Below are 10879 nucleotides of genomic sequence, written 5' to 3'. Positions count from 1 at the left end.
TGCTCTGTGACGATCACACTGCAAGCCACTTCTGGAGCTTGGAAAGTGGAGATGTAAAATCTATATTTAAAAACCCTGAGACCCACCAGGTAGTTTCTGTGGTCTCACTTCCCATGCAAACTTGAACTCCTAATCACCTCCCCAGAGGAAGCTTGGAGATTTTACAGTTCTCTAACATCCTAATAAAAGCTGGAGCTCAATAATTTCAAAAGTACTGTTAAAAAAAATCCCTAAATTCCTAAACAGCTACTTAAATTAAACGTACTTTCTGGATCCTTGCCATTTGCTTAGCTAGCTCCAGGCAGAAGAAATTAGAGGTTGAGTGTGAAGGGGTCTCTGAGATGAAGAAGCACTAGCTCTGGGTGTTGCGATGAGACAAATTACACAAGGATGGAGAACACCGTGAAACACGTTAGTACAGTCAGCACTTGGGTAAGCAAAGAGCCTGGTGGAGATGGAAATGTGCAAACAAGCTAATTGTTTCCACTCTGGACTCCCTTCTGACTCTTAAAGATGAGAGCAGGGGCAGGGGCTGGGGATGTCGGAGGCGGGGGATTAGGGGAGGGTCAGAGAGCAGACTCCTGGCTTCACAGGGTGCTCTTCACATTGGTCAGTTTCACAACCTGCAAGAATTAGATCGGCAACCCAAATCAAGCTGTCTAAAGTCTTGAGAAGTTTGAAGTTTATTGTTTTTTCACCCCCACTGATGGCCCAACAAATTCTTTTCTTATAGTCCAGGTGCTCAGGTTTTGTTTACATTTTCTGTCATTTCAAAGCAAGAACAAAGGAAAGAATTATTGGTTATTTAATCTCCCAGAGTTTCACTTTACAGCCCAGTGACCATATCAGTCACTATTGTATATTTTTTAAGAGCCAAGGGACAAGGGCCCCCATTCATGCCCTTCCTCCACCCCTTTCTTACTTGTTCCCTCATGCCCTCCTGTTGTTCACTTATTCCCACCACACGCAATCCTTCTCTTCCAGGTTTTAGCAGAGCTCTACACCATGAGAAGAACAAAGGAAAGGGAATTTTTGCTTTAAGAAAAATAGCGCCGCCCCCTTTCTCCATTTTTTACATCCAAAGACATTAAAAGCCATTCTCTTCTACATTTAGAGAACTGCTGGTTCTCTGGGAAGGGGAACAGAGGTGGGTAGTTCAGAGGTAAAATCCCTGAGAATCAGGCACTCGGTATTCACCGAAGGGATTTGATGCAAGCGGGTTCACATAGGAGGGGCTTTTCTAGTTTCAGCTTCTGAAGCTTCATTGGAAGTGTTGAGCATCGATTCGGTGATCTTCACGGTGCTGCCTGCGTGGCAGTCCCTGACTTGGTCATTTCTTAGAGAATGGAGTAATCGAAAAGGGCAGGCTTAGTATTTTATTATATACCAGAATTGTACATAATAAACACAAACTGTTAATGTGTACCTGTGTCTTCTTGTGTTAAGGTGAAGATCCTGACACACAAAACTCGGTTAATAATTTCAACTGAAAAACCCTAAGCGTCAAAGGACATTCTCTTGAGGACTCTTCTTTTCATTCCGCCTATCATGGGCAAGAAAGTGGCCATCGTAGGAGCTGGAGTCAGTGGCTTGGCCGCAATACGGTGCTGTTTGGAGGAAGGGCTGGACCCCATCTGCTTTGAAAGAAGCAACGATGTTGGAGGCCTATGGAAATTTTCGGTAAGTAGTACATCTCTAGGACACAAAAGGTAGAAAGATGGTTTCCATTGCAAATCACACCTGATCGGTTCTCTTTCGCACCTGAAAGCCATATTCCAAAAGCCCCAGGGCTGGAAAGGTAAGTCCTCTTCTATCACACTAACATTTTTTCATATTACTAACATGTAATATTGGTTCACTCAAAACGACTTCACACCAACGGGGCTGAGCTTATTCAACCTTAAAGGATGTCCTCAAAGAAAGCTAGTAACTTTGTGATGTGGTTCTAGTCTCTAGCCTATCAATCATACCAAGATCTGTCTGCTGGAGTCCTATTCTCCAAACTGATAGAGAGCTAATGTCAGTAATTAGTTAAAAATAATACACAGCAACCTTCTTGCAAAGGTGCTTGCAGAGACTCTATCCTTTATTCCTCTGAAATGCCAACAAAACTATTTTAAAATACTTGGACTAGACTCGAATTCTGAGCTCTGTCTCCTAAAACTCAGGTTTTCTAGACAGATAAATCTTAGGCGGTTGACTACCACACTCTGGAGCTCAAGAACTCATCAATAAAATTCAGATATTGGAAATTAGATTGCCTCTAATGTGCCTTGCATGCAAAAGGATATAATTTGATGTCTAACTTTGTCTCTCTGGGTAGTTTATAAATTATAAATCATCTAATAAGCATGTGTGTAGTTATTAGATTGTCAATTCTAAATCTGAAGAGAAAATTATGATTTTTGCTATCTAGTTTTAAAAAACAATATGGCCATAAAATGTTTGATATGACATTTAAGTTTCCAAAGCCAGGTTTGAGAGCACTTCTAGCTTTCCTGTCTTGAGTTTTCCAGTCAATGTGACTCCATGTAAGTGATACATATTTTTTTTTTTGGATCAAAGATAGTGTATCCACAACACTCGCCTAACAACCATCATCTTCTATCTTGGTCTCAGTTCTTGCCCACCTGAAAAAAAATATTTCCCTGATAGAGAATTTAGTACTAATTTAGGATGGCTCTGTATTCATCTCACAAGATTTTTCTGTAGGTTTTGGTCCTGTTAAAGGCAAAGTGTTACATGAAATATGTAGTCATAGATTTTATCTTCAACTCTGAAAATGAATTTTTAGAGAATTCCATTTTCTTTATAATTCCCCAGAGAAGTGTTGTCAGCTTAAATTAAATCATAATATAACTGTCTACAATCTCATCAATAAGAACTGGATACTACATGAACGTTGAATGTGTCTGGGTTTTGCTAGCAAGTAGGATGACACAATCATTACACCTCAGTGGCTTCTAGTCTACTGATGAAGGGTGTCATAACTTAAGTCCACAATTCTTTGATATCAAATAAACAAGAACTCAACTGATAGCAAAACCTTTCATGAGGTAATGATGAGAGTAATCTGACCATGAAGTATATGGTAAAACCAGGCTGGAGAAGCTGAGTATATTCTAAGAGGCACGTTAGCTACCAGACTAGTAAAACAATGAACTTCAAGAAATTGAGATTTCCCCAGACCTCAAGTTGAGAGGAGAAATGTCTGGGCCATTCAAGGAGAAAGCTCTTCTCTAGAAGAAAGAGATTTACAACCTTACAGAGATAATGATGAGTCAGCGATGGGTGGGACCATGCCATGACCTGGACTCTTTAAATGTGTGTATCCTTAGGCCTCTATTTAAGCATCATTCTCATTTTAGGAACCTGGAGATGAGTGGAGGGGAAACTGGATCTCTTTGTTCATTTTCCCAATGGTCACGTTAAATAAATTCACCTTTTATGATTTTTGCTATTAATTTGGCTGACCCAAGTGGCTTATTGAAGATGAATGGACAAACCTGGCTTCTTGGGTCACAAACTGTGACTTGAAGTCTAGTAACAGTGAAATCAAAAACATAAGCCAAATTGACATATGGCTAATTCCCACTTTTATTTTACCCTGAAGAAATTTTATCATGTTTGATTATGGGTAGGTATCCCAGACCTCACTAGGAGACTATGGATCATAACTCAGTACTGTACATATTCTATAAAATGTGCTGCCCTAAGTATCTCAGACTAAAGGTTGTTAATAAGATAGCATTTAATTCTTGTCAAATCAGTGGATAAAAGCTACTGAAATCTTCGTAAGTCAGGAGAAAATTCTGCAGGATGTCCTCAAAGGAAGTAGAGCTTTATGTAATGCAATGCCAGAGTACTATTCACTTCGTGGTCTGTGAATGGTGCCCAGTGTCATGTAGATGCCCTGGCAGTGAGCCAATACCAGCATCATAAGAAAAATCAGCAATCTATAAAAGGTACACAGGAGGTACTAGATCTTCTGCGTCCAAGAAAGAATCTGTGCGTTAGCCATTATCATCTCCTCAGGAAGTTGATGTAAGGAAGCAAAACATGATAGACTCTGGTTATCCACAAGATAGAATGTCTCTTTTCTATCAGGTTATATATATAAGCAAAATTCTAACCAGAATGCCCTGTGTGAGGGGTGGGGGGAGGAGTGATACATTCAAATACTTGAAACTTTAGTTTTCTCCACTCAAGCCCAATCCTTCATTCTTTTCTAAGAAAAGTTGCTTACAGGAATTTTGGAAAATTGTGTTGTATAAGTTTTCATCTTGTGAGTCCCTGCTGGGTGGAAGGTGTGGGAGAAGACAGAAACCTGACCACTCTGAACTTTTCACTACGTGCTTTTTCTAAGAAACAGAATCCAAATGGGATTTAAAGACTAGCAGACTAAATGTGAGTGAGCTTCTGGTTTCACACACTCAAATAGGACAACACGTCCTTAAAAGACTTGGTTAGTTTGACAATAAGAAGTTTCTCCCATCTAAGTACTTACCAGACTTGACCCTTGACCTTGCACGTTTGAACTTTGGTGCATTCAGGGTGGCATGGCTGCAACTGTCCTGATGGAGATGAAGATGTTCTAGAGAGACACTTGTATCCTCAGTCTACTGGACTATAGACAATAGAAATCCTCCCAGAAATCTCATGATGGAAGAAGGAAAATACTGGACGCCTTTGTCTCTCTAAAAAGAGAATTAATAGTACCAACTGCTTTTAACCCTTGCTAGGCCCCCTTCCATGATGAAACTGGGGCCTAGACAATGATGGATCAATGGTGGGCAGGACCCCACTTTGTCCTGGACTGCTTAGATTTGCATATCCCAGGTCCTCTGTTTAAACTTTAATCTCACTTCAGGACTTGTAAGAAGGACTGGAGGACATCACTAGCTCTCAGTGTCCTTCTTCCCAGTGGCCACATTGACTAAGTCTCCTTTTCTGCCTCTTACTGTGAATTTGACTGTTTCAACTGGCTTCTTGAGAACAGGTGGCTGAACTTGAATTTTTGGAGTACAGATTACAACCCCGAATTTGGTAACATGGTCAAACACAGCAATAACAATTTTCTCAACAAACAAGCAATAGATTAGGATCATTTTTGGCTGAAAAAAAAAGAAAACAAAAAGTTTCAGAATAATCTGAGCTTAGCTTTCCCTCACTAATGCCTGCATCTACTCGACAGACACATCCAGAGTCTGTAGAGTACTATGTTAGGCATAGTGTCAAGTAATAAGTACACTAGGAAACCAGTGTTTTAAATTTTTTTCTTTATTTTTAAGAATTTCACATGTGCATACAACAAAATATGACCATATCTACTTCCCATTTCCCCCTCTAGTACCCCTCTCCAGTTCATGCCTTTTTTAAAAAGTAACCCGCTAAGCCATTAGCACTGGTTGGATATGTCCCAGAGAAGAATGGCTGGGACATGGGTTTAAGGCAATAGAATGTCTTCATCAGCCCGCCTTCAACTACACTGGGAGTTTGGGATGCCAGTGTAGCACTGAGCCTTTCTCAGGGTGACCCTTTAAATACAAAAACCATGTTCTGGGTTGACATGCTTCAGTTAACAAAAACAGCCAGAAGCAGAACTACAGAAGCTAAAATACAAGTTTAGTATATTTTGAGACTTTTCCGGAATTTATATGAATTTCAATGGATTTAGTCTTTGTTTCAGTTTTGGCAGATGGTGTTGTCTACATGGTGAGTTTTACAATCTGAATGGTACTTCCATCATTGAGTCAGTTGTGCTAAGACCTTGGGTCCTACTAAGGTTTGAGGCCCTGTTAGAATATGTACAATAGTGTGAGGTCATTCCCTCAAACATGAGAAACCTACCAGTGGCCATAGCAATTAAAATAACTATGACATAAGCAACTGTGCACTTAGGGCAGTAAAGACAACAGAAGTTGTGGATGCAAAGACAATTGACAGTTGATGAGAGGAAGAAAAAGAAAGCAAGTTTAGGAAGCAGCTTTGGAACTAGAGTTGGAAAATTGATTTACACCAACAGACATTCAACAGGCAAGCAGACATGAAACGTGAGAGGCAATAAAGGCAAACTTGTAGAAATACAGAGAACATTCTGGAATTTGCCTCTGGCCTTGTCCTTAAGTCATTTATGATCTAAATCAAAAGAGAGAGAGGTTGAAGCTCTAGACAGCACACCAATGTGCTGGTAATGCACCCCCAGACCTTGGACCCTAGTTCTAGGACATGATCTCTCAACCTGAGGCAGAGCTGGAGCCTAATTCCCTCCTGACTGGTTCAAACCACCTCACATATTGAAATAATGAAAAGGCATGGGTTTTGAAGCAACTGTTTGTTGTTATATTTTTCCCTTATTTGAAGAACAGTGTCTGAAGAAAATTCCAAGTTGTCATGTTTGAATTAGCTAGAACCAAGAGGTGGGTGTGGGAAGACACATGGATTTATTCAATTTGAAAATAATTCCAGGCTGTATCACCCCTTTTTCCAGAGCATAGTCTTATATTTTTAACCAGGCCCTGGTCCACAACTAAGCCCTCCCTCCTCTCAATGGGCAGCTGAGACATCTCCTTCCCTCCTCACCCCACGTCTGGCAACAGGAAGCACTCTGAGTGAACAGCAGTGGCTTGGACCCCAGAACCTGTCACGCAGGGACCTTCACCCCTTCTCTGACATCCACAAATGTTTACAAGCAAGCCTTTAAAAAGATTTTTTAAATTTCGAGCCTCTAAATTTATGAGAAATGTGGCAACCATGGGTAGAGAAAAGGAACATTCTCAACTTGAAAGGAGACACTGAGGCCTCAGCTTGACCTTTCCTCTCAGAGACACAGACCTCAAGATCCTTTCTAGATCTTTCTGTCTTCATCTTCCCAGGGCTATCCAGGGTGCGAGAGAGATGGGGATCTTGTATCCAGCAATATGACACTGTGTCTGTCTCCTCTGTTACATAAGAATACCCTCAGGCCTTGGGAACATAGAGGCTGCCAGCGTTGAATTATGTTTTGAAGGCAGCACCCTGTGTACACTTTTATCCTGTCCACACAAGAGACAGGAAATGTTTATTTTCAATTTAGCTTCTGACTGCTTCTCACCAAGAAGACGCTTTTCAATTACACAGTGGCTTTAAAATCGAATGCCAAGAAGTGACACGTGTTCTAAGTTCTGCAGTTTTCCTTGGGGGAGGGGGAGAGGGAGTGGTGTGTGTGGTGTGTGGTGTGTGGTGTGTGTGTGATGTATGTGTGTAGTATGTATGTGATATGTTTGTGTGGTATATATGTGATGCGTGTATGACATGTGTGTGGTGTATAGTGTGGTGTTTGTGTGTGATATGTGTGTGTGGTGTGGTGTGTGTGGGGGATGTATATGTGGTGTGTGTGTGTGTGTGGTGTGTGTGTGTATGTGTGTGTATAATGTGTGTGTGTGGTATGGTGTGTGTGTGGTGTGTGTAGTGTGGCGTGTGTGTGGTATATGTGTGTAGTGTGTATGTAGTATATGTGTATGGTGTGTGTATGATATGTGTGGTGTATGTGTGGTGCATGTGTGTGATATGTGTTTGTGGTGAGCATATGTGTGTATGAGTGTGTGTGGTATATGTATGTGTGAGTGGTGTTTTGTGTGTATGTGGTATATGTGTATGGTGTGTGTAGTGTGTATGGATGTGCGTGATGTGTGTAGTGTGTGTGTATGTGTGTATGTGTGTGTGATATGTGTGTGTTATGTTTCTGTATGTGTGTAGTGCTTATATGTGTGATTTGTGTTTGTGTAGTGTGTGTGAGATGTGTGTGGTATGTTTCTGTACATGTGTGTGGTGCTTGTATGTGTGATTTGTGTTTGTGTAGTGTGTGTGTGTGTGTGTGTGTGTAATGAATCCCATAGTTGATGAGTTAAAGGCTCCTCAAGGACACACTTCACTTATAACAGAGTTTCCCAAAATGTGAAATCACCCACCCTTGGTTCCTCTGCAAATTCTTAGAAATGCAAATTCTCAGACCATACATCAGAGGCAGGAATCCATGATTTTGGAAATGAAACTCAGGAATCTCCAGTTGGGGATAATTTCTGATAATTCTGATTATATCAAAGTGGATAAACTTTGGGTAACACCGTGGGTTTTGTCTCCAGTGGAGAGGGTGCTGATGTTTATGTAGGAACTACATGAGAGAAAAGCCACATTGCTTGGACTGTTGAATCCTTGTTGGTTTTTCAAAGTGAGCATGACATCTGAACCAGTGACAACACAAGAAAAAAAGAAGGAAACTGCTGAGAGACTATAGAAGAACTAGCACTAGGTTAATTGGGTGAGGATGGTTAATGTAAAAACGGATCAGTTCTATGCAGTCCTATGTAAAGGGCTTTCTATTTTATATCTGAAAAAAAGAACTATGCTTTTCATACATTTTTTATTGAAAAAAATCAGACAGTACATTCTGATTATGGTTTCCTTCCCCCAACTCCTCTCAAATCCTTTGCACCTCCTTATCTATCCAACTCCACAACCTCTTTCTTCCTTCCTTTGCTTTCTTTCTTTTGTTCTTTCTTTCTCTTTAGAAAGCAAATGGGCAAAAAAAAAATCAGGCTAAAAAAAGAAGCAAACACATAAACACAAACAAAATGCATAAAAACACAAAATTAGAAACCATAACACAGGCAAAAGACCAGAAAGTTAGGTATGTGGGTAGGTAGATAGGTAAACAGACAGACAGACACACAGACAGACACACAGACAGACAGACTGATTGATCTACCAAAAAAAATTAAGTTTTTTGTGTTGGCCATCTACTTCTTGGCATGAAGAATGCCATTAAGTGTAGTTAGCATACCCAATGAGAGATGCCATTGAAGAAAAGTAATAAACAAGAGAACTATTAATTTTTAATATTAAAAGGGATTTGATCAAACAAGACTTAAATATTCTCAGAAAAGAGCACCATTCTTGGCTTGTTTTTACAGTTTTGTTATTCTTCCTAGAGTCACGCAGAGGAAGGAAGAGCCAGCATTTACCAGTCGGTCTTCACCAACTCTTCCAAAGAGATGATGTGTTTTCCAGACTTCCCCTATCCTGATGATTTCCCAAACTACATGCATCACAGCAAGCTCCAGGAATACATCAAGTCGTTTGCTCAGAAGAAGGGTCTTTTGAGATATATACAGTTTGAGGTAAGACCTGTACCCAGTACCACTAGTATTACATGAGCGTCAGAGAAGACGGAAGGACAGAACACCAAGCAGGATATACCAAGTGTATGAGCCTCACCAGTCAGTAGTTCTGTTAGACTATAAGCATTTATGCACTCACAGCACCACCCCCTGCAATTCTCTGAAATCTTTTAAATATGTTAGATTCTAAGGTTCAGTGATTCTCAACCTTCCTAATGTTGTGACCCTTAAATACAGTTCCTTATGTTGTGGTGACCCCCAATCATAAAAGTATGTTTGTCGCTACTTCATAACTGTAATTTTGCAACTGTTATGAATCATAATATAAATATCTGACTTGCAGGATATCTGATATGTGATTCCCTCCCAAAAGGGGGTTGAGAACCGCTGCTTTAGAAGATACTGGAGACAGATATCCTACCATTGCCAAGTTCCCACCCTCATTGTCTCAAGCTTGGAAAATAATCCAAAATTCTCTAGTCTATATTTAGACTCCTATGAGTTCAATATCTATGAGTTATATATTGTCCAAGCAAATGTAGCATTTGTTAGATCTTGGCGTATCTTTTGGTCTACTATATCGGGTTTTTATATCTCTACCTCCCTCATCCACCCCAATCCCTTCCTACAACACTAAGTAGGAGAGACAGGTTAGAGGGGAAAGGGGGTGTAGATCTCTTTAGTCTACTTCCTTATGATTAGGGGCATTGAGTTCCTTAGGGCAAGCCCAATCTTCTTGGTCAGGATATCCAATTTATTCTCTTCCTTTTTGCTCATGACCTCTTGACAAACTGCAACAACAGCAACCAGGGGCAGCAAGGGGAGAAGCTAGGGAAAGAGCAACCTCCCCAGGCCCTCTTAGAGGTCTCACATGTATACACTCTCAAGAGTCCCTGTAAACTATCTCCAGCTGGCAAAAATCACACCCCTCCTAGAGCACAAGGACAATCATAGTTAGCAGCTGTAGACAATCGGAAGCAGCCCCATAGCCCACCCCACACCTGGGATTAAAACAAAACATATTCACATAACAACTGGTTTTTTTAAGAAACCAAAATTCTCACTACAGTTAGAAATTATGACATTACGAAAAGAGTAGCAACTTAAATGACCCCCGTCCTTTACCTGCTCAAGCCATTATATTTCTTCTTAATGAGTCTTAGAAGTTTTATGAACCACAGTCATTATTTCTGTAACTGGCAGTAACGTTCTATATTTGTTTGATAACCCTGTCTTAATTAATATTAAGTAAAAGGTTCACACATACATATAATGAAGGAAACAATCAATAAAATTATGACTTGAGGCTGTATTTACATAATTTTCCTTTGAGTAGTTCCAAACATATAGTTAAAATTAAATTTTCCAGCTATCATTTTTGAAACTTTTTAACAGGATAATGAAGAAGATTTATTGAGAAGCACAGAAAGAGCTTCCTGAAGCTCGAGAGGACTCACAACGAAGTTGCCCCACATGTTCTTTTATTACATTTATCTACTTATTCTATTCATTCATTTGTGGAATTACAAATGCCAGAGATTGGCTTGATTTATGGCAGTAATACCTACCAACATTAATCAAGTTCCTGATACATGCTTATATAATGGCATGCTATTGTTATATGGAAACAAAGGAAGGAAGGGATGGAGAGAGGAAGGAAGGGATGGAGGGAGGAGGAAGGAAGGAAGGAAGGAAGGAAGGAAGGAAGGAAGGAAGGAAGG

At 40.2% G+C, this 10879-nt stretch overlaps 1 protein-coding gene across 1 annotated transcript in view; it reads left to right on the top strand.

The window, feature by feature from the left end:
• The first annotated feature begins 1446 nt into the window (after nucleotides 1–1446).
• LOC114614763 (putative dimethylaniline monooxygenase [N-oxide-forming] 6) overlaps nucleotides 1447–10879 on the top strand; it is a 22758-nt gene continuing 13325 nt past the window's right edge. The window contains exons 1-2 of the mRNA XM_028760369.1: nucleotides 1447–1680; nucleotides 8970–9158. Of these exons, the coding sequence (XP_028616202.1) occupies nucleotides 1549–1680; nucleotides 8970–9158 (321 nt within the window). The 5' untranslated portion in view covers nucleotides 1447–1548. The remainder of the gene's footprint in view (nucleotides 1681–8969; nucleotides 9159–10879) is intronic.

This window comes from Grammomys surdaster, unplaced genomic scaffold, assembly GCF_004785775.1.
Source record: "Grammomys surdaster isolate TR1022 unplaced genomic scaffold, NIH_TR_1.0 130, whole genome shotgun sequence".
Classification (NCBI taxonomy): Eukaryota; Metazoa; Chordata; class Mammalia; order Rodentia; family Muridae; genus Grammomys; species Grammomys surdaster.
The sequence above is the reverse complement of the archived record's forward strand: the minus strand, read 5'-3'. Positions and strand labels throughout refer to the sequence as shown.